General features: G+C 44.3%; 1 protein-coding gene across 1 annotated transcript in view; it reads right to left on the bottom strand.

The window, feature by feature from the left end:
• The window catches only part of arhgef10la (Rho guanine nucleotide exchange factor (GEF) 10-like a), a 306,255-nt gene extending 286,159 nt beyond the window's left edge, over positions 1–20,096 (bottom strand). Inside the window, exons 1-2 of the mRNA XM_079509721.1 lie at positions 19,853–20,096; positions 429–764 (exon numbers count right to left, since the gene is read on the bottom strand). Of these exons, the coding sequence (XP_079365847.1) occupies positions 429–759 (331 nt within the window). The 5' untranslated portion in view covers positions 760–764; positions 19,853–20,096. The remainder of the gene's footprint in view (positions 1–428; positions 765–19,852) is intronic.
• Positions 20,097–25,501: the final 5,405 nt, after the last annotated feature.

Genomic DNA, 25,501 nt, shown 5'->3' with positions numbered 1-25,501 from the left:
GGATGACCGTAGCAACCATGGTCATTTTCTCTGCACAGAAAAAGCCAGTTGTGAAATCACATCCGGGTGTGATTTCATTACGTCAGATCAGAGCTGATCAGGCTACATAATACCTTACCTTATTTCATTACGTCAGACATTACGTCAGACCACAGCTGATCATGCTATATAAAACCTTACACCACTCAGTTCACACGGGTGTGATTTTTTTGGTACGAACAAACACGGGTACAAAGCCAGTTGTTGGAGTGGTTTACACCACTCAAAAATACACAAAAATGTTAGACTTTGTTTGAATTTTTTAGGGGATCTATTGTCAATGTATGTGTGAATATGTATGTTCATACAGTACATGATGTGACCATGGATATGCTCTGAAAGTGTGATTTTTTTTAAATTTAATTTCAGCTCTTTAAAGCTTGCCTTACCTGTACAGGCATCAAATACTGCATCCTTAGAGGGATCTGTCTCCTGTCCAGCAGGAGGCAGTACAGTAGGAAGCAGTTGTGAGTCAACAGAGGCCGTCTTCGGGATATCTTCTGGCGTTTGACCGTGTGCGTTCACACTCACAGAGGCCTCCGCGGGGTCAACTTGGGCAGCAGACGACTGGACACATTTGAGCGGATCCTTGTTCTCCGTGTCCACATTGTCCTCCTCGGGGCTGTCCTCAAACTCGAACGGCTCCCCTTTCTCTTCGTCTTCGTCCTCCTCCTCGTCCTCCTCCTTATGCTGCGTTTGCTGAGGCTCCGCAGTGGACATAATGTCTGTAAACAGAGATAAGGCTACGGTTTAAATACAACTGATGTCCACTATTTTGGAAAGTGTGAAGCTTGCACAGCCAAAACGATTAATAGCACATTGTGGCTGTACGTCACCAGAAAGCAGACCATTTATTTTCAAAGTTATGCTGATATATATATACAGTATGATCAGTATCTCTGCATCCTCGGTTGATTTTAGCTCCATTGACAGTTTGACACCTTAGTGACAAGTGAAATGTACAATATTTCTGACAGTTGAATGAAGAAAACATATTTGAGTGATCGAGGCGGAGGCTCAGAGAGAGAAAAGTGTAAAATGGCAAGAGGCTTGCAGTCAACACCAAGAACCAGGTAAAACAGAAGACCACAACACAAAATGAAATAAAAAGTTTTGGATGAAGTTGTTTTTGTTTTTATGAACCATTGTTCAATGAACATATTAAGGAAAGTTGCTTGAGTTCAACAGTTTCTCTCTCAGGATGATACTTAATTAATGTTACTGTAGTGGGAGTGATGCACATCCTCAGGCTTGATTACTGTAGTGGGAGTGATGCACATCCTCAGGCTTGATTACTGTAGTGAGAGTGATGCACATCCTCAGGAATGATTACTGTAGTGAGAGTGATGCACATCCTCAGGCTTGATTACTGTAGTGGGAGTGATGCACATCCTCAGGCTTGATTACTGTAGTGAGAGTGATGCACATCCTCAGGAATGATTACTGTAGTGTGAGTGATGCACATCCTCAGGCTTGATTACTGTAGTGAGAGTGATGCACATCCTCAGGCTTGATTACTGTAGTGTGAGTGATGCACATCCTCAGGCTTGATTACTGTAGTGGGAGTGATGCACATCCTCAGGCTTGATTACTGTAGTGAGAGTGATGCACATCCTCAGGCTTGATTACTGTAGTGTGAGTGATGCACATCCTCAGGCTTGATTACTGTAGTGAGAGTGATGCACATCCTCAGGCTTGATTACTGTAGTGTGAGTGATGCACATCCTCAGGCTTGATTACTGTAGTGTGAGTGATGCACATCCTCAGGCTTGATTACTGTAGTGAGAGTGATGCACATCCTCAGGCTTGATTACTGTAGTGTGAGTGATGCACATCCTCAGGCTTGATTACTGTAGTGAGAGTGATGCACATCCTCAGGCTTTATTACTGTAGTGGGAGTGATGCACATCCTCAGGCTTGATTACTGTAGTGTGAGTGATGCACATCCTCAGGCTTGATTACTGTAGTGGGAGTGATGCACATCCTCAGGAATGATTACTGTAGTGTGAGTGATGCACATCCTCAGGAATGATTACTGTAGTGTGAGTGATGCACATCCTCAGGCTTGATTACTGTAGTGTGAGTGATGCACATCCTCAGGAATGATTACTGTAGTGTGAGTGATGCACATCCTCAGGAATGATTACTGTAGTGTGAGTGATGCACATCCTCAGGCTTGATTACTGTAGTGTGAGTGATGCACATCCTCAGGCTTGATTACTGTAGTGGGAGTGATGCACATCCTCAGGCTTGATTACTGTAGTGTGAGTGATGCACATCCTCAGGAATGATTACTGTAGTGTGAGTGATGCACATCCTCAGGCTTGATTACTGTAGTGAGAGTGATGCACATCCTCAGGCTTGATTACTGTAGTGAGAGTGATGCACATCCTCAGGAATGATTACTGTAGTGTGAGTGATGCACATCCTCAGGAATGATTACTGTAGTGAGAGTGATGCACATCCTCAGGAATGATTACTGTAGTGAGAGTGATGCACATCCTCAGGAATGATTACTGTAGTGTGAGTGATGCACATCCTCAGGCTTGATTACTGTAGTGTGAGTGATGCACATCCTCAGGAATGATTACTGTAGTGTGAGTGATGCACATCCTCAGGCTTGATTACTGTAGTGAGAGTGATGCACATCCTCAGGCTTGATTACTGTAGTGTGAGTGATGCACATCCTCAGGCTTGATTACTGTAGTGAGAGTGATGCACATCCTCAGGCTTGATTACTGTAGTGTGAGTGATGCACATCCTCAGGAATGATTACTGTAGTGTGAGTGATGCACATCCTCAGGCTTGATTACTGTAGTGTGAGTGATGCACATCCTCAGGAATGATTACTGTAGTGTGAGTGATGCACATCCTCAGGCTTGATTACTGTAGTGTGAGTGATGCACATCCTCAGGAATGATTACTGTAGTGAGAGTGATGCACATCCTCAGGAATGATTACTGTAGTGAGAGTGATGCACATCCTCAGGAATGATTACTGTAGTGAGAGTGATGCACATCCTCAGGCTTGATTACTGTAGTGTGAGTGATGCACATCCTCAGGAATGATTACTGTAGTGAGAGTGATGCACATCCTCAGGCTTGATTACTGTAGTGGGAGTGATGCACATCCTCAGGCTTGATTACTGTAGTGAGAGTGATGCACATCCTCAGGCTTGATTACTGTAGTGTGAGTGATGCACATCCTCAGGAATGATTACTGTAGTGTGAGTGATGCACATCCTCAGGAATGATTACTGTAGTGTGAGTGATGCACATCCTCAGGAATGATTACTGTAGTGAGAGTGATGCACATCCTCAGGCTTGATTACTGTAGTGTGAGTGATGCACATCCTCAGGAATGATTACTGTAGTGTGAGTGATGCACATCCTCAGGAATGATTACTGTAGTGTGAGTGATGCACATCCTCAGGAATGATTACTGTAGTGAGAGTGATGCACATCCTCAGGCTTGATTACTGTAGTGGGAGTGATGCACATCCTCAGGAATGATTACTGTAGTGAGAGTGATGCACATCCTCAGGAATGATTACTGTAGTGTGAGTGATGCACATCCTCAGGAATGATTACTGTAGTGGGAGTGATGCACATCCTCAGGCTTGATTACTGTAGTGTGAGTGATGCACATCCTCAGGCTTGATTACTGTAGTGTGAGTGATGCACATCCTCAGGCTTGATTACTGTAGTGGGAGTGATGCACATCCTCAGGAATGATTACTGTAGTGTGAGTGATGCACATCCTCAGGAATGATTACTGTAGTGAGAGTGATGCACATCCTCAGGAATGATTACTGTAGTGAGAGTGATGCACATCCTCAGGCTTGATTACTGTAGTGAGAGTGATGCACATCCTCAGGCTTGATTACTGTAGTGGGAGTGACGCACATCCTCAGGCTTGATTACTGTAGTGTGAGTGATGCACATCCTCAGGCTTGATTACTGTAGTGGGAGTGACGCACATCCTCAGGCTTGATTACTGTAGTGGGAGTGACGCACATCCTCAGGCTTGATTACTGTAGTGTGAGTGATGCACATCCTCAGGAATGATTACTGTAGTGTGAGTGATGCACATCCTCAGGCTTGATTACTGTAGTGTGAGTGATGCACATCCTCAGGCTTGATTACTGTAGTGGGAGTGATGCACATCCTCAGGAATGATTACTGTAGTGGGAGTGATGCACATCCTCAGGCTTGATTACTGTAGTGAGAGTGATGCACATCCTCAGGAATGATTACTGTAGTGAGAGTGATGCACATCCTCAGGCTTGATTACTGTAGTGTGAGTGATGCACATCCTCAGGCTTGATTACTGTAGTGGGAGTGATGCACATCCTCAGGCTTGATTACTGTAGTGGGAGTGATGCACATCCTCAGGCTTGATTACTGTAGTGTGAGTGATGCACATCCTCAGGAATGATTACTGTAGTGTGAGTGATGCACATCCTCAGGCTTGATTACTGTAGTGGGAGTGATGCACATCCTCAGGAATCCCCAATGAAGATCTTTTGAATGAAACGTGGACCTGAGAACCAGTGTGGTCACATATCCATACGTACATTTCAAAAGTCCTTTTATATCATAAATTAATACTGAAACCAGATATAATCATTAAGGAAAGTTTATGCATGCACTGTGTACTATGCATTTTCCAGCCATTTAGTGGCTAAGAAAAGAAAGAAAAAAAATGTGGGGACCCCCCCCCCCCCCCCCGAAATAATTTGGCGATCCCCCGAGGGGTCGCGACCCACGGGTTGAGAACCCCTGCTATACTGTACTCCTCCCTGGCGCGTGTGTGTGTGTGTGCGCGCGCGCTCTACTGGCATACGTACGTACGCACGTACGTACGTACGTACGCACACATACATACATTACATACACACACACACACACACACAGCTCCACATAGGAGTGACTAGCACCACTCGAAAATCACACTCGTGTGAAGTGAGCGGTGCCTTTCATCACAATCATGACATCTGGTGATGTCAACAACATCATGTCCCGGACATTCCGTGCTGAAATGGACAGACAGAGGCTCAAACGGACGGACAGACAGACAGACAGACACACGGTGAGAGGTGAGAATGCGACCCAATTTAGCAACACCGAATCAAATGTAACTAACAATCAGTATTGTGCTGAATAGTGTGAAGCCTGCGGAGCTAGTTCAGGGAGACAAGTCAAACGCCAACTCCTGATCAGGTGATCAGTCACATGTCATGCGCACTTCATCTGATTGGAGCGGGGTATTATTTAAACCTCCCTATGACATCTTTTCTTTGACCACCACCCCCAGCATCTCTACATTACTCCCTTAGTGTTATTTCATTCCCTGTAATATCTATTTGGCAGATCATTTATATATCTTTTATATATTTATGCTCTTTAACCCATTTTGTGTGGGAACCCCTTTTGGTGTTTTAAACATTAATTTATCTAATGAAAAATAGCAGATCTACAAGCTTGTAGGTCTGCTATTTTTGAAAAATCGTGAAAATGTGGCTCAAATCTTTGAATATATATTCCTTCAGAGCGAATGTGTTTAACTCAAATCTTTGCTTCTGAGGGGTTCCTGGAACAACATATTTTCAGATGGGGGTCGGCGGCCAATTACATATCATTTTTGTGGTCCTTGACATGAAATATTGAGCACCACTGATATAGAAACATGAGGTATTTCAGAAAACAGATTTAGAAGACCTTTTTTAAATTTCGATGTCAGGCCTAAATGGGTTAAATATAATATTCATGCTCAATAAATGTCTGACTGAACTACGGTATTACATATTGGCAAATGCTTCAGAGATGAAATCCACAGCCTGCTAAATCTATCCGTTTGAATCTTCTCAGAGCTGTTAAGCCAGAGTCCATGCATAACGGATTTACTTCATGCAGCGAGTGCAAAAGTTCTAACTATATTATTTTGTAATCACAACTTCAGAATGTATCCCAAAACGCCCCAACAATTCTGAACTTGGCTTGACTTTAGATTGATTAAAACAAAAATGAGTTCAACGCAGCCAAATAGCACTGTATTGTATATTTCTTACACTTCTCCCAAGCAGGACAGAGGGAGATAATGAGACCAGGGGATGTATGTTCCCAGCGCTGTAAACATAACATATGGCTAGAAAAAATACTGTTAGCTAAATTAAATAGTCTGAGAAGGTTTAGTGGCAGATTAATTAAGATATCTACACCTGTTTACACTGATGACAATAGTGCCTTCAGTTCTCTATAGGGGACAATGTCCCCAGGTCAGGATAAGAAGGCGACAGGCACTCGCATATTACTTTCACACTGTGTGTGTGTGTGTGGGTGTGTGTGTGTGTGTGTGTGTGTGTGTGTGTGTGTGTGTGTGTGTGTGTGTGTGTGTGTGTGTGTGTGTGTGTGTGTGTGTGTGCCTGTCTGAAGCTAATCACGCAAATTGGGTACATTATCTCTGTAGTCGCATGTGATCAGTCAGTGTCACATTTCTCATATTCCATTCCAATTGGGTATGATTGGTTTCCAAAATTTGTGGGGGTGGCCGTTTTGCACAAAGTGCCACACATCATGAATGCAGTACATGTATCACATACTTCCACGCACATTCCCACTAAGCCAAGGAAGAACTTCCACATTCACACTAAGACAAGGAAGAACTTCCACATTCCCACTAAGCCAAGGAAGAACTTCCACATTCCCACTAAGACAAGGAAGAACTTCCACATTCCCACTAAGCCAAGGAAGAACTTCCATATCACATTCCCACTAAGCCAAGGAAGAACTTCCATATCACATTCCCACTAAGCCAAGGAAGAACTTCCATATCAAATTCAAATCTCCTCATGGTGGCGCTACAATATCTCACTTCATGTTTTGGCCTAAAAACCGTACAGTATTTTGTACAATCAACATATTGTTTTCCTCTGGATTCCTTGGATGATGATGATGGGCCCCCCGTATTTGTGCCAGATTACATGTATGCCATCTTTTTGCAACGACTCATACAGACTTTGTCCAAACCACACAAAGATCGGTGCACATTATCTCTTCTCTGGGGTCACGTCATCAAGATGTATAAGTGGCTATATGACCACAATTTGCGGGCCCTTGCTAGGCAACCCGGCCTGGTGGAGACCTGTGCTCCGAAGAGCAGACTTTTCTAGTCTTAGTTTTGTAATAGTTGTATTACTGCCGTCAGAGGAAAGCTCAGTCAGTCAATCAGTGTGTATAGGAATGGTATATTAAGGTCCTGAGCAGGGCGACTCAAATGTATTATAGCATTGGCTGATAGGGCATAGAATATGCTATAAAATGGATATTGTGAACATACTAAGCTCTAGAAGTCAAGTGTACCACTCCTACTCCTAGGCCCTGGTGATGTCGTGTACACCATCTGCTTTGCATTTTGATTAGTGCAGAACTATTTCCTATGCCGGAACATTCCTGAGCCTGATAGGGCAGTTTGCTGGGGCCCCTGAACATTCCTGAGCCTGATAGGGCAGTTTGCTGGGGCCCCTGGGAAATAACACCAGGGATAGGAGGGCTGAACACATGCCGGGCCCAGGCGGGAAAACACTCCAGTCCAGTCCAGTCCGGGCAAGGCTATTTCTTGGAGATTGAATTCATTGCCTGACCCCAAATCATGAACCTAATCAGTTCCATGAGCCAACTTGTTTACTACTGCCAGTGGCTATTTGACAACTAAATGTGGACATGTCAGTATTAGACTAGACTGGAACCCACCTATGCTTTCTATGGCATAGGCATCTAGGAGAATCTAGACGCAGCTGTACGACATGAGACTAATTAATTAGAGCGACACTAGAGAGAGAGAGAGAGAGAGAGGCGTGTGTCTGTGTGTGTGTGTGTGTGTGTGTGTGTGCGTGCGTGCGTGCGTGCAGGAATATCCAATCCATAGGTATACTTTATACTGGGTTTCAAAACCTCAAAGAAAAAATCCTAAAAGGTTTCCTGGGAGACCTTTGAATATAACAGAGAAGCTGGCTTGAATATAACAGAGAAGCTGGCTTGAATATAACAGAGAAGCTGGCTTGAATATAACAGAGAAGCTGGCTTGAATATAACAGAGAAGCTGGCTTGAATATAACAGAGAAGCTGGCTTGTGACTGGAGCAGTTTAAAGATAGATCTCCACCGCACCAACATCGTCAGCGGTAGGTGTTGGAAATCGTCTGTTCGTCAAAAATCCAATAGATGGTTCTGGACGCTGTTGTGACTCGGGTCAAAGGTTGTAGGGAAGCATTAAAAGCCAACAAAACATGCTTGGTTACAGCCATAGATATAAAGAAAATCACACCCGTGTGAACTGAGTGGTGTAAGGTATTATATAGCCTGATCAGCTGTGGTCTGACGTAGTGTCTGACGTAATGAAATCACACCCGTGTGAACTGAGTGACCATAGCAACCATGCTCATTGTTTTGGTACGAACAAACACGTGGACACGTAAACTAACAAAGCCAGTTGTTGGAGTGGTTTACACCACTCAAAAATAGATGCCTCATTGGCCGCTGCCGTTGGTTGGAGCGATGTGTGTTGAAGGAGGGGCGGAAGAATTTACACTGGGGGGGAGGAGGTACGCCGGAAGTGTGGAAGGCACTTTGACTTTTACGTCACGCTGCCACTCAAGTGATTACTGGCCAATCACAGCGCATCTTTTCTGGGACTTACAGACCCGAAACATGCGCTCTGTGACGCACGCTCATGCTTCCGTGGGGCTTCGCAAGGAATCTCGGGAATGTTTTGCCCTCCCTTGAGCACATACGCTGCCAGAGCCGGAAAGGGCGTCTACGTTTAGACTGCATGTCTATGGTTACAGCTACTGCCCGACGCCCGTCGGTAGCAGTGGGGTGGTGGAGAGGGGTGCAGAAGCAAGCGTAAATAAGCCAGAGACATTGCTCGTCGCACATTTGAAAGACACCATATTCTCAGCTCTCAATTCGATCAACTCCAAAGCAAAAAATGCTCTGTGTTTTGTTTTGTCCAGGCTGAGGACTGCAGACCAACACTGCAGACTATACTGCCACCTCCTGTTGTGGAGAGGTATTTAACTCATTTACTGACTCACTGCCATGCAGAGTTTCTCTAGAACAGTCTGCAGCCACTGCCAGCGTTTTGGACCATTCTTACTCATCTTTCAAGACCTACTTGCACAGAATATTTTCTTCTAATGTAAACATCAAATATGTCAAAAGAAAGAAGTGAGTCTCTACTTTCATTAGGGGGGAAAGTGTGTTTCTGCCATGTTCTGTTCTTTAGTTTAGCTTGTTTTCACCAAAACACCTGCCTTGGGAACAGAAAGCAGAGAAAAATGCATTTTTGTGAAATAAAATCCTAGGGTTTTTTTCCGGTTGTCCTCTCATCCGGAAGCCCTAGATGAACTCACAGGTTCCGGAAGAGCACACTCTATCATAAACCACTGACAACACTCTATCATAAACCACTGACAACACTCTATCATAAACCACTGACTCTATCACTGACACTCTATCACTGACACTCTATCATAAACCACTGACTCTATCACTGACACTCTATCACTGACACTCTATCATAAACCACTGACTCTATCACTGACACTCTATCACTGACACTCTATCATAAACCACTGACAACACTCTATCATAAACCACTGACAACACTATCATAAACCACTGACTCTATCACTGACACTCTATCATAAACCACTGACTCTATCACTGACACTCTATCATAAACCACTGACTCTATCACTGACACTCTATCACTGACACTCTATCATAAACCACTGACTCTATCACTGACACTCTATCACTGACACTCTATCATAAACCACTGACTCTATCACTGACACTCTATCATAAACCACTGACTCTATCACTGACACTCTATCACTGACACTCTATCATAAACCACTGACAACACCTATAAAACATCTATAGACGTCACACCTATAAAACATCTATAGACGTCAATGGCAGTTTGATCTACAGCGGGAAGGAATCCATGGCGCAGGTACTGTACATGTAACTTCCGCGTTGGTCTATATATACAGTAAAAGACATCATGACATGAGCATTGCTATTCGTCATCCCAGCAGAAAACTGTACTGCAGACAGTGCAGATGTCCTGCAGGGCACAGTGCAGATGTCCTGCAGGGCACAGTGCAGATGTCCTGCAGGGCACAGTGGGCAGCTCTCAACTGGCTGTTTGAGTGTTAAACCAGAAGGATGTTGTTATTGTAAAATAGCAATTCTCTACAGTTAACCGCTTCCAACCTAGAAAATAGAAAAAAATGCAGCTCTACCTGTCGCGCGCGTACGTGCACGCACGCACACGCACACACGCACGCACACACACGGGTGTGTTCCCGTACAATAGGTCCATCCAACTGCTTTAGCCTCTGAGTCTCCACTGTACCACATACACAGTTTCTCCACCCGGCCCACTCATTGGTCTAATTAACAATGACTCTTTTGTGGATGGAAAAAAGCCCTCAGTTGAGCCGCAGAAAGCATTGTTTCTGCCTTGGTCACCATAGCACTGACTGCTTAGCTCACTAGACTAGGCCATCAAGGCTGGGGTTGGATTGTACAGATGCAGTCATTGTAGGAGTTCTGCTTTTTACTGCAAGCTTACAGAACCACACATTTCTTTTTTTTTTGCTCCAACCCCCGCAAGGAATTTTGTGGACATTATCACGTTTTGCTCTCGCGTCAGGATCCATGACTTACAAGGAATGGTGTGACTGTGACAACTACCGGTAGTTGGTTCACTTGGTTCAAGGTTGTGATATGTTATAGTTTGTGAATACTGTCATGGCTATTTGCAGGACGGAAACCTGAAGGGAGTCCTCTACAATTTCCACCACAGTATATATAGTACTTATTTTCTATATTATATACTGTATAGTGCAGTAATGATACTGTAGATGTGACGGGAGACTACCATTGCATAAAGCACTAATGTGACAGATAAATACGTGATAAGTGCATTAAGAGGGACAGGGGACAGGGGACAGAGGGACAGGGGACAGAGGGACAGGGGACAGGGGACAGAGGGACAGGGGACAGGGGACAGGGGACAGGGGACAGGGGACAGAGGGACAGGGGACAGGGGACAGGGGACTTCCACAATGGCTCCCTGTGTGCTGTGGACAGGGGGACAGGGGACAGGGGACAGGGGACAGGGGGACAGGGGACTTCCACAATGGCTCCCTGTGTGCTGTGGACAGGGGGACAGGGGACAGGGGACAGGGGACAGGGGGACAGGGGACTTCCACAATGGCTCCCTGTGTGCTGTGGACAGGGGGACAGGGGACAGGGGACAGGGGGACAGGGGACTTCCACAATGGCTCCCTGTGTGCTGTGCGTGGTATAGTGCAGAACAGCTTGGCGTGAAACGATGAATGATCCGTGTGTGCAAATCCATTTTTACTTCAGAGGAAAGCTGCTGTCTCTCTGCCCGAGCTTCAGAGGAGCCTGCAGGGTATGTGTGTAATAGGAAATTATGGCCACACTTCCACAGAGGGAAGCCATGCTGTCGGAGTAATCACACCTAATTGACTGTCATCGAACAAGCAGAAGCCTGCATTTCCCTCCCTTTGAGATGTCAAAATCATCTCCCATCTTGAAATCAACAAGACAGAGCTGTGAAAATGTTCAACCAAAAAAAAAAAACTAACCCGATTCATAGCTAACACTACTGAAAAAAGTTAAATGCTGGAAAACAGAAGAATAACAAAACGCACCTCAACATTCTAAAAGGTGTTTGGAACAATGTACTTGGAAGGCATATGTTAACTTTGGCCATATCATCAAACAGTGATCAACTAAAGACAATAAGGAGCCTCACGGGTGTCTCTGTGTAAAAGCTGCTCTTTCATATAGTACTATACAATCACACAATGGAGATGAATCCAGCTCTAACACACCCCATCCCTGACCTACATAAAACTCTGATAACTCTTCCACTGTGTGCCAAACGTGGTAATGAGTGGATATGTACAGGAGGAGAGTTTGGTGTACTCGACACTAACTGGCTGCATATGTGTCATCTCTTTTTTTTTTTATAATATTTATTTTATTTGGAAAAAGCAGTACAATAACAGCATTTCTATGTATACATAGGACACAAGTGCAGTTCCCAGGAGTTTTTCTCCACCCCTCTTCCCTCCCTCCCCCCTCCAAGTGACTCCATCTCCAGTGTCTCTGTAACATCCTTGCTTTCTTCAGGACTACATATGGCATCAAGTCAACACTTAACAGGGGCAAAGGGCAATATCGCTTCAGAGTGTACATTTCAGAAGGAGATAAAGAAGAAAGAGTGGGCAGACAAAAGAAAAAGACAAAGACAAAAAAACAACAACCAAGAAACGAAAGTATTTACAATATTGCTGAGGGGAACAAAAACAAAACAGCTTTGGACTTCGACCATGAGAAGAGGAAGGGTGTCTTAAACATTTTCTACAAAGATCAATATGTGTCATCTCTATCTTTAAACTAGAGAAGATGTTCTATGCTCAGCTCTGGCAGAGACGTTGTATTGTCTCCACCAGGCCGGATGGCCAAAGAAGGCCAGAGACTATGTTTCCACCCCTGTCTGTCCGTCAGGCATGTGCAGAGGGGGGGGGGCTAAGGGGGCTTGAGCACCTGCCCTTTTGCAGAAAGTGCCCTTTCCCTCAAAAAAAAAAGGGCTTGTGTGGGGGGGCAAATAAGGGCTTATGTGGGAGGGGGGGCTTATGTGGGGGGCCAATAAGGGCTTGTGCGGGGGGCAAATAAAGGCTTATGTGTGGGGGGCCAATAAGGGCTTGTGTGGGGGCCAATAAGTGCCATTGGCCCTTCAAGACAAACATTTGACAAGTAATGATACTATCATAATGAATTATCTTTTAATCTGCCAGTCAGTTAGTTTTAGTTTCAGACTAATGAGAACATATTGCTTATTTTACTGTCCAATGACATGAAATGGCACAAGGGACGGACTCCACAAAAAGAAAAGACCACCCCAAAAAGAGGCGTGCGCTATGCGCGCGCACACATGTGCCCTTTTCTGGAGTTTGAGCCCCTGCCCCCTCAGTGCTCTCTGCACGGCCCTGGTCCGTCAGTATGTCTGTGAGCTGCTAATCCCAGGCACTGTTGGACCGATCGGCATGAAACTTTGTACGCAATGCACTCCCAGTAGGAGTTTATATAGTGTCAAATTGCAACACGTTGTCTCAAGATACTTTACTTATAGTCATGGTATTTGTCATTGATAGATTGACAAATTGGGTCTCCCCATCCAATAGTTTAATTAAAGTAAAGACAACATTTGAATTCACAAGTCATGAACGGAAATGACTCGGTTGAATCACTTAACAACCACTCATCAGGCTCAAGTCAGTTATTCAAACTCAGTTACTGCAAGTAAGCTCAATTGTACATGCAGGGCGTTGGGCATATAGCCCATGATTGTGGTATGCATCTGTAGAGAAACTACATAGCTATTGGTCAGAGCCTTGGGATTTTGTCAATAGACAATGCCTCAGAACAGCAGCTGGTGAAGACTGAATACATTCTAATAGAAAGACATGAAGAAGCAGCTCTGCTCAGGCCTTTCCTTAATAGAAGATGTCATGTCACACCACACAACTGCCACAACTCTCTCTTGTCAGAGACTAAAAGAGATGGGGGTCCTTGGACAACAGCAAACAGTTCCAGACAAACACAAATCAACCTCTGGCATTCCTCTTTCCGCCACTCTATAGCTCGTTTCCCAGGCGACATCCTATCAAGGGATACGAATGTGACTCAGCCAATTTAGGAACTGCAGCAGACGGCGTCGGAGAGAACAGACTGACTACATCATCCTTTTGGCTATCAAGAGGCATAGCAGTCTGAGTGGGAGGCTCGCCAGAGATTTGTATTTTCGTTTAATGTATTCTCTTAGATTTAATATTAGTAACCCCACCAGATTTAGATCACAGAAAAAGCTAGACTAATGCAATGTATGTATGTAAGTATTGCACATTTTGATTAAACACTATGCCCCTTACTGCTAATTTAGAACAGCAAACACTGGAAGTCTGTTCATGCCTTCCTTAAAACACTGTGGCTAACACTCCACTATAGTCCAAGAGCTTGACTCTTCTCCCGCCTCCCGAGTCAGAATACTAATACCTCAACCCCTCCTTATTTCTTGTATCCCATTCATTCATATGTTATTTTAATTTTCTTTGCTTGACCAGTGGCCACTCATGCTAATCTTATGTAGATAGCATGTTGTTTAAACAGAGATGTTTAAGTTTGATGTCATTGAAGCACTTCATTGTTTTCTTTGCACTCGTGTACAGAACTATGACCATTTATTCAGTCATTTGTTGACTAGGGCTCAATTCACTGTGATCTCTGACTAGGGCTCAATTCACTGTGATCTCAAACTAGGGCTCAATTCACTGTGATCTCAAACTAGGGCTCAATTCACTGTGATCTCAAACTAGGGCTCAATTCACTGTGATCTCAAACTAGGGCTCAATTCACTGTGATCTCTGACTAGGGCTCAATTCACTGTGATCTCAAACTAGGGCTCAATTCACTGTGATCTCTGACTAGGGCTCAATTCACTGTGATCTCAAACTAGGGCTCAATTCACTGTGATCTCAAACTAGGGCTCAATTCACTGTGATCTCAAACTAGGGCTCAATTCACTGTGATCTCAAACTAGGGCTCAATTCACTGTGATCTCTGACTAGGGCTCAATTCACTGTGATCTCTGACTAGGGCTCAATTCACTGTGATCTCAAACTAGGGCTCAATTCACTGTGATCTCAAACTAGGGCTCAATTCACTGTGATCTCAAACTAGGGCTCAATTCACTGTGATCTCAAACTAGGGCTCAATTCACTGTGATCTCAAACTAGGGCTCAATTCACTGTGATCTCAAACTAGGGCTCAATTCACTGTGATCTCAAACTTACAAGTCGCTCTGGATATGAAACGGTGTCTGCTAATGCCTATTGTGGCAGCGGTGGCCGAACGGATTGCGGAGCGGTTTTGATACCGGAAGGTCGCCAGTTCGAATCAGTGGTCCGACACGTTAAAATTAACACCGCTGAAGTGCCCTTGAACAAGGCATTGAACCACTACGATGAAATGTTCTATGAGCAGGGCCTGGCTGGAAACAAGTTCTTGAGCTTAGCCCAGATACCCTGGGTAAATATAGTAATCATTTCATTTCATTTAATTTCATTAGTAGTAATATCTACTCAATTTCTTGTCTAAATCAATTCAGTGGGAGTCGATGTGGAATTCTGGGCTCTGCAGCGACACACTGTGCCCACAACCTTTATTAAACAATACAATCTCTAGTCTAAAGCATGGCCTCTGTCAGCCCGCCCCGAAAGCCCTTGGAATCGCCCCAGTTCATCCAGTACCAGCAGCACTGGACCTGCTTAGGTATGCACAGATCTATTATTCATACAGGAGCCGATGTGGCCTTCAGCTGCCCTCAGATATGAAGAGGAGCGGCCTGTCTGTCTGGTAATGTAAGTCCAGCACAGCAGCAGTAGCGAGGCAATGCTAGTAGTGGCAGAATGTCACATTAGTCAAGGACACAGTGGGAATAACGGCCACCTCCTCCTTGCCATCTGGACTCACAGTGACTGCACAGACAACACCGCACTGGCTCCACCGAGGTGCTGTGCAAATATTGAACAGAGATAAAGAGAGTGCCGAGTAGTATGCTGACAGACAACGGGCCCCATTTATCGAGAAACGCCAAAGGATTTGAATTTCCCATTAGGAAAATAGATTTGTTTTACTTATGTCAAATAAGTAAAAAAAACGTTTTAATTAATCAAAACACATTTTGGTATTTGATATTCATAAGCGTTTGCCATCGTTCAAGCAGTTGTTCTGTAAACAGACAGGACCTGCAGGACCTTTTGTGATATCCTTGCCTTACTGTACCACATACTGTTTACATTTCTGACTAATGAAGTACTGTATTCAATCAATCAATCAACCAAAAAACACACCTTGGGTTCCCACCTTCGCAATTGTCATTTTATTGGCCTACGAGAGGTCTATGTTGAGCTTTGTCTGCGAGTTTCTTGGATATCTCCCTGTTATTCATGGCTTAATGTAGCCATTTTTTCATTGTCATCCCGAGGGCGAGTTATCTCTTCAAATGCAGCCTGCTGATTGAGTACACATTAAGTCTGCCCGCTCCTTAGATGCTTTTAAATCTTTGCTTAAAAGGCATTCTCCCTGGCATTCAATGTTGTTTGACCTAGTTAACCTGTCTAAATACTTGTGTTGCTTCAATGTTGTTTTACCATATTGTTTGTGTTGATTGTATGCTTGTTATATGTTCATGTACAGCACTTTGGTTGTTATATGTTCATGTACAGCACTTTGGTTGTTATATGTTCATGTACAGCACTTTGGTTGTTATATGTTCATGTACAGCACTTTGGGTGACCTTCTGGTCTTTGTAAATGTGCTCTATAAATAAAGTTTGATTTGATTTGATTTGAGTGTAGAAGGCTGCCTCTCTCTCCACAATCAGGAAGTACCACTATGAAGTGCATGTGCATTCATTGTGCACGTATTCTTCAGGATGGCTCAATGTTTTTTTGTGAGTTTACCAAAGTATTTTATACTGATGCTTAATACTTTCTGTACACAAGTATTACAGGCTGTAGTTTAAGAGCACCAACAAGCAGCTTTGGCTGTTTGAACTGTTTTTAGCCTGGATGAAACTAGTCAGGAAATTAGTCAAGGAATATTTATTTAATAGCGATGTCACACAGCAAACAGATCAGGCTCAACCCGACAAACACAACCCAAACTTTAAATATCACTCCATCCTTGAACCCAGTTATCCATTGATATACCCAGTGTGAGCTTAAGGGTTACAATTAAGCAATATTACACGAGAGGGTGTGGGTTAACGTGATTATTGCCACGACAGGGATGCGGTGAGGAACGAGACTTAGTCGAGTTCCGCAAGCATCACTGAAGTGGCAATAATCACGTTAACCCACACCCTCTCGTGTAATATTGCAATTATACAACAGTTACCCTTAAAACTAAGAAAATCGCTGAAAGAATATATTTTTTTAATGACAGATGTAGTCACTACGACCACAAATGTCCCAAGAAACTAGCTAGCCTAGCCACGAGTTTGCTAGCGCTCTGGGAGAACAGAGCAGCTGAATTCTTTGTTTTGATTAGGTGGTGAATGGTGCTGGTTAACCCACGGCTAGAAGGCTGTTTCAACCAATCAGATTGCTTCCTCGAAACGACCTGTGGTATAATACACATTAACCCGCTATTCCGACTCGCCGCCATTCCGACACGCCACATTACTAACCCAATATCCCTAAACCTAACCACACGTGGAAGCCAGTAAGCCATTGAAGTTGGAATAGCGGTGCGTCGGAATGCCACTCTGTCAACCACATACTGTATGTCAAGGTTTTAACTAGAAAATGTGCACGAGGCTAGTAAACCAGCAACTCTGCTCGCATGGCGCAGGGTTAAAGCCACTAGTGGCTGCGCCCCCCCCCCCCCACCACTGCAGAGACAACTTAGGTTTGAATCCTCTGCTGTACCTCCGGCTTGGCCGGCATTCAAACTAACACAAAAGACTGTGCATAACTGTAGTCCCGGGTTTCTAGAAGTCTGCATTGCTCCGTGTCCTATTCCGGTTCAGTTTCCCATAGCTTCGTTTGATTGGCTTAACACCGACACCTTCATGCGTTTCTTCACTGTCGGGCGGAAAGACAAAGAGTGGTTGGCGACTTCACGTGTATCAGTGGCCAAACTGCCCATGGCCATGACACCCTCCATCAGTGGCCAAACTGCCCATGGCCATGACACCCTCCCTGAAGCCTGCAGCAGCAACAAGGGACTACACTACAAGCGGAACTGGGAATTGGCAGAACATATAAATTGAGAGAAAAAAAGTGGGAAAATTAAAAAATAAATAAAGAAAAGGTGGCAACTTGTGCTGTCTTGCATGAGTGCATAACTTAGTGTATGCATGGCAAGCATGTATGTCTTGTCATGCAGCAAGACAGGCAGGCGTTCCAATAAATAGTGAAGGCTTTGTAGTTTCAACTCCAGGCAGGGCATGCATGGAGTGTTAATGCCTGCGAACTGACTGGAAGTGTTGCCATGTGGCAAGTGTAAAAAGAAAAGAAAAAACCTCTAGTCTCTTAAAAAGAAAAGTTCTGGGGCTTCCGGAAGGCAAGCAGGGCAGAACCAGGACCCTTGTCCAAAATGCAAATCAGATGGACAGAGGACAGCCCCCCCTCCCTCCACCAAGTCCACCCCACTCTATTCTGCTCTTATGAGGCAGCGTGAAATCCCACCCAGGGAGGGGCTATTATACACCAGGAAGCAACCGTCAAACGGGAATGGTTAGGGCAGAGCCAGGGCCAAGGGGGCGGAGCCAGGGCCAAGGGGGCGGAATCTCTCTTCCCTTTTTAGCCGTGGGGGGGCTGATGGTTGTGTTTTACTGTGTGGTTGGGAACATACACTCTCCAGTCTCTCCCACAGGGGTCTGGGGGAGCTGGAAACTTATTTTAATAGGTACAACCTTATTTTAATCTGTACGGTTAATACAATTATACTAACAACACTATGCAGTCACTGGAGGTGGTCACCTTACTCTTCCATTGAGAAATGTGACCCTGGTGTCAGATAAGAAACCTATTTCTTGATAAAAAAATCACACCCGTGTGAACTGAGTGGTGCAACTACACATTTATTGTTATAGTTACTGTACATTAGAACCAGGAAAGCATCTGTGTCATAAGTACCATAGCAACCATGCTCGTCTTTTTGGTACGAACAAACACGGGTACACGGGTACAAAGCCAGTTGTTGGAGTGGTTTGCACCAAAAAGGTACAAACTCAGAAGTGGTCCAGCCATGTGGGGATTCTGTCTTGGCCAGCAGGGATTCATTGAACCCTGGATGTGACATGAAACGTGAGGACTGCTGCCTTAATACTGAGGTATATACACGTGTGTGTGTGTGTGTGTGTGTGTGTGTGTGTGTGTGTGTGTGTGTGTGTGTGTGTGTGTGTGTGTGTGTGTGTGTGTGTGTGTGTGTGTGTGTGTGTGTGTGTGTGTCTTTACTGGTAACTGTCTGATGAATGTGGCAGCGGTGGCCGAACGGATAGCGGCGCGGTCTAGATACCGGAAGGTTCCCAGTTCGAATCAGCCGTCCGACACGTTAAAATTACCACCGCTGAAATGCCCTTGAACAAGGCATCAACCACTACGATGAAATGTGTTCTATGAGCAGGGCCTGGCTGGAAACAAGTTCTTGAGCTTAGCCCAGATACCCTGGGTAAATATAGATTTCATTTCATTTCATTTCATTTCAACTGTTGCAATCATAACAGGGCCTCGTGCACTCAGCTCTTGACTCTCTGTCTCTGGTTAAATCGCCCATGATGGTGTGTACTCAGTCAAGAGGCCACCCCGGGTGTCAGCAATACTCCTCTCCTCATCTCTCCTATCCCGCCCTATCCTCCACTCCCTCATTCGCTCAGCTGGAGAGGAGGGACAGAGGGAGGAATACGAAACAGCAGAACCCCATCACCCACACATATATACCCATGTCATGATGACCCCCTTTTTTGACAAAAGCTCCTGTAGCCTGGCTAGCCATGCTGTGGAATAGAAAGACAGAAAGCTGGGGGGGAGAACAGTCAGTCAGTGAGGTAGGAGGTATGAGGGGGAAAAGACAGAAAGAGAGAGAAAGAGAGAAGAGGAGCGTCTGTGGGGAGGACAAGAAATATGCACCTCTCACCTCCTTGTCTCTCAGTAGTGTTTGAGCTCCGACTAGATTCAGTTCACTGGTAAATCCCTGTTAACCACCCATACGCTCCCTAGTGCGTTTCACCACACTGGCAGGTCCAGCCTGGTCATCCCTGGGTCTCCAGCGGGGGCTGCAAGTGGCAGATAGCACACAGACGAGATCCCTGCAGTGTTTACTTTCCCACAAGTTTCTTCCCTGCTCCGTGTGCGCTAGCTGTTCTCTGAATGAGGTAACCCCTTTGCTCCCTCCCCTTAGTTTCTCCCTCTCCCTCCCTCCCTCTTGCCTCTTTGGTTCTCTCCCTCTTTCCACCTCCCCTCTCTGTCCCTCTGAGGTTTTTTCTTTGTATTTGGGTACTCTCTCCCTCCCTCCAGGCTCTTATGTTCTTTCTTTCTTTGCTTCCCTCCTCCTGCTGCGTCCCAGACAGCAGCACATGAGCACAAAGCAGGCAAAGAGCTCTCAGGCAAAGCCGGCCAATGACAGAGTGAAGCAGTGTGTGTGGCCAATGGAAAACCTATGGGGGCGGGGTTAGGACCATTCAGGGGGAAATATTTAGATATAAGTGGGCAGGGCAAAATGAATAAGTAGGGCTGAGGTGAAGTTTTCTGTATGCTATCTATGCTGATCTGGGGTCAGTTTTTAAAATGTTCCAACCAATGTTGGATTTAGAAAAGGGTGTGGGAGTAAAACTGACTGCTGGTCAGATTATGGGACTAAAAATTAGAGGATTAAAGCAGGCAGGAGAATGGTTTGGAACCATGACACAGATTAAGTGCCATTGCATAATAAATACATAAAACATAGTATGAATCAAGCCAAAGTCACACGTTATTTATTATTTCATCATCTGCAGTGGTTGGAGGTATAGTCCCCCTACTCTTCCATTGAGAGACACTTCTGACCATGGTGTCAGTAGGACACCTACTGGTTGACAGGTAGTACTGCCTGAAGCTCATGTGCCCAATTTGTCCCCCAGCAAAGCAAGCATTGCGTCTTAATTGAGTCGACTCAACAGTAGACTGGTCTGACTGTAGACTGGTCTGACTCAACAGTAGACTGGTCTGACTGCCACCCAGGAGTCGACTCAACAGTAGACTGGTCTGACTGCCACCCAGGAGTCGACTCAACAGTAGACTGGTCTGACTGCCACCCAGGAGTCGACTCAACAGTAGACTGGTCTGACTACCACCCAGGAGTCGACTCAACAGTAGACTGGTCTGACTGCCACCCAGGAGACTCAACAGAATCAGAATCAGAATCAGAAGACTTTATTGCCATGACATGTAAACATGTTAGGAATTTGGTTTGGTGGACAGCAGAGTGCAGTTACAACATTAGGACAAGTGCAAAACAGGACAAGACAGTGCAAAGAATAGTGAATAAAATAAAGTGCAGAGAACAGTAGACTGGTCTGACTGCCACCCAGGAGACTCAACAGTAGACTGGTCTGACTGCCACTCAACAGTAGACTGGTCTGACTGCCACCCAGGAGTCAGAATGGCTAGTTTGAATCTGTATATAAAGTGTACAAAATGCAGCTGGACTTTGCTACATTCAAATAAATATCTGACATTATTCTATCATTAGAAACAATCAACATTTAATTCACTGCATTCAACTGTGACCAACAAATGACTTGTTATCCTAACCAATTAGGTACTGTAACCAGTAAGACGCCTGAGGGCGAGATCCACCTCGTTGACGGCAGACTGCTGGGCGAGCACTGGCGCTTTGGCATGGGGGGTCAGACCAACATGGAATGAATTCTGTACTGGCCATATAAGGAGCATGTATTGAGTGTACAGGGTTTGATGAGGTGGGATCTAACACTGTGTTTTAACAGCAGGAGAACAACGGCGAGCGACACTTGAATTTCATCGCCTAATCACCCGCTATCGCCGGACGACATCTTTTAATAATAAAATGAATTAAGATAATTCAAAAGATGAATTATTTTCATCTTTTCGACCGACGTTCCTCCGCCCACTTTGACTATGGCCTGTTCGCCATGCAGCTATCGTCAGTAGTTGCCTGTAGGGTCCCATCGCCCGCTGTTAAAACACACTGTAAGGGTGGTAGCGGGGACATTCTGTTGAGTGTACAGGGTTTGATGAGGGCCCAGGTAGGGACATTCTCTTGAGTGTACAGGGTTTGATGAGGGCCCAGGTAGGGACATTCTCTTGAGTGTACAGGGTTTGATGAGGGCCCAGGTAGGGACATTCTCTTGAGTGTACAGGGTTTGATGAGGGCCCAGGTAGGGACATTCTCTTGAGTGTACAGGGTTTGATGAGGGCCCAGGTAGGGCCGGGCCTTCATTTTCGGGCCTGTTGAGAACTCTAGTTTTCGCCAAGGCAGACGGGGCGTTACCATGTCTGTGCTCGGACGTAGAATAGATATACGCATGCTAGCCAATATTGATCTCCATATATGGGTTTAACTGCAACAGCAGGTCGCATTGATGTCACGATGACCTGGGCACCAAGCCTATGGGGCCTTGCCTGGGGTGACCAACCAACCAACATAAATGCTAGATTCCATAGATAAGTGCGACTTGCGGTCGCAATAAAATCCTTTAACAAGACTTGGTTCTCCTGGAGGGAGGAAGGCAGGGAGAGAAAGAGAGTTTAAACATAATAGTATAATCAGCTAAATAAAAAAGAAACATGTCTTGTCTCTCTCTCCCTCTCTCTCTCACACACTTACACACAGACACTGAGACACACACACACACACATTGAGTTTGTGTCCCAATTCAACTATTTGTTAACCACCACTGCACAAATGACAGTCATCATAGCAGAGACAATGCATACTACTATTATTATTATTATTATTATTAATAATATTTTTTTGTAAATTGTATACAGAAAAGTAGCCTTAATAATAGCTCAGAGCTACTGTAGCCTACGTTGATACTGGCCATGGTTCGTTCACATGACGCTCATATGACAGTCATGTGCTAGGCCTAGGGCTAAGACTGTCTGGTGGTCTGGTCGGCTATATGGATATTAGCCCCAGTATGTTCCCTCAGCACTATACGCTCATAGGGAGAGGGCAGAGGGCACATAAAGAAAGGGGAGGTTAAATTTAGGCATGCTTGAACCTACCTTGAGTAGCCTCGGAAACCCGTACGTTTTTAGCTCACATTAAGCTCACATTATGAGTTCTCTCTCTGGCCTCGTCGTTAGTTCACAAGTGATTGAACTTCACCAACAGCTCCACGCTGTTTCCATGGGACAATTTGGCTGCCATCGTCATGTTTACTCAATTTAAATTAATCCTAGATCTGGTCCATAGCTCTAAGCTCTAGGAGGCATTAGATGCAAAAAGCCATTAGAGCTATATTCAAATCCACAATATGTTCTGTTGGGTGACTTGGGTCCATGCAGTGTCTCCTCCAAAAGGCAAGCATGGGAAACAAAAAAGGTACTATTTAGCTACACTTGCTAGTTTTTGTTGAACCAAGTTACACAAAATGTTATTTGGACTATGTGTCCCTATGCAGTCCCATGCGATACTTCCATTATGTCTATTTCTATGGGGGGGAAACAAATTTAGTTTCCCCCCCATAGAAATAGACATAAAGTATAATGGTCCTGGATGAGAAAGTAAATAATCCGAATCCTCCTCGTTCATGCATGCAGGCAGCCATTGTTCAAAAGCACACAGGTGGATTTGTAATTGGTCAAAAGTCAATGACCTCACACACAATGAAAGTGAATGGAAGTAAATTTGTGCTGTAGAAAATAATTTAGATATATTTTGAGTTTTTCTTGTGACTCTTCACTCTTTGGTGTTGTTGCTGCTTCAGCATTTAAAATAATATATTCTAAGGTTAATAATTAACATTAGCCATAATAATAATAATAATGTCTCATCTTTGTTCTAATATATAAATATGTATATGATGTGGTTTAAAGCAGTGGTTCTCAAAGTGGGAACCTTGAGGTCCTTGAGGAGGTTTCAGGGTCCCCAGCTAGGTAAATCATAGTTAATGGTCTAGCATCCGAATCACTCTAACTCTGTATGCATCAGCTAGTATTAGTTGATCTAAATGCTCACAGCGTGTTTTTTATCTTTAAAAAAGTATTTTGAATACCATTAAAACAATTATATTAACACAAATCTTGTATGGAGGTCCCTGGCACAACATATTTAAATAACAGTTTTTCTCAAACTCAAATGACGGGAAGTGCATTTTCTGGCGAGAGTAGGGAGAACATGTTTCACAGGATTTCAATAAGATTACGATTTTTTGACTAGAGAAGTTATATAAGGTGTACATTTGATTTGAGCAATCATAGTAGTGTTTTATGATTGCATAATAGACCTTGTCAGTGGAACTGAGTTGCTAGGGAACAGCTTGGGTCCAAGTTCATTTCCTGTCACGATATTCACAAGCACTGCAGCAGGAAATACAATGGACCCATTTAGAATGTTTATGTTGTCAAGTGTGATACGGTCTAGTCTCTGTCTGTGTGTCTAATGTGATGCCTTACATGAATAAGCCTATTTCTTTACTTAATCACACAGTAAAACCGTAGCGAAGGCTCATATTGTTTGTGACGTGAAGCACGGCAAACACAGAACACACTGTACAGTAACTACTAACTACAAGGTCCTCTGTGAGGGAAAACTCACATTTTGGAAATAATTACTCATTCAGAAACATTGGAAACATTCTGCTATGAACCTGCTGTCAAACGAAACAATCAGACTTGTTTTACCGTTGTCCAGAAGATTTATTAAAACACAATGAACAAATACACAGAGTAACAAATTAAAAGATGACAATTAATTAAACTTTTTTTTTTTCTCTCTTTTTTCTTTTTCATTCAATTGCTATACAGCACAGATATCAGTACCATAACACTGATTGGAGTTCATTGTCTGTAAATGCTAGCCACACAGCAACCACTACCCCCAAAACCACCCGCCCCACCAAACCACCATTTCCCGCCTTTTGCCCTCTGAACGTGAACCGTAGGAAACGTTTCACATGCTGTGCATTCGCTGCGACAAAAGGTGCCTTAACCAGGTTCTTTTGATAGCTTTTGAAGCCTTGTTTATAAGCATGTACATATATATCATTAATATATTGAAAGTATTATACTGAAGCCTTTGTTTTTGTTTTCTTTTCTTTTTTTTCTTTTAGCAGACATAGTTACATTCATACTTGACTTCAGTTTGATTGCATTTCATTTGAGCGTTGCGTTTTCGTAGTCATTTCAAGGTCAGCACTCCTGAAGGGAACAGACATGATTGTGATCAATGAGCACATCTCTGTTAACCTGACTCTGCCAGATGGGGCAGCAGAGAGTACACTGGGTTCCCCCCTCCTGCTCCAGGAGGGGGGAACCCAGTGTACTCTCTGCTGCCCCATCTGGCAGAGTCAGGTTACATTTCTGTGTGCTTCACTGCAGTTCTGTGGCAACTGCCCTGCAAACATTAGATTCTCTTCTCATAATCCTATGTGAGCTGGACATACTGTATGTCTAAAAAAATCTCTTGATTATTTACAAAGTTTCTGAGGATCTTTCTGTCAAGCAATTTAATAACTGATAGGGTCAGGTTAATAATGGTCTGAGCAGAAACACAATAGACAGAACAGCACTGATGAACACATATAACAGAAAATATCGC

The sequence above is a fragment of the Electrona antarctica genome, assembly GCF_951216825.1.
Source record: "Electrona antarctica genome assembly, chromosome: 9".
NCBI classification, from domain to species: domain Eukaryota; kingdom Metazoa; phylum Chordata; class Actinopteri; order Myctophiformes; family Myctophidae; genus Electrona; species Electrona antarctica.
Note: the sequence above shows the minus strand (reverse complement) of the source record. Positions and strands in the feature narration are given on the sequence as shown.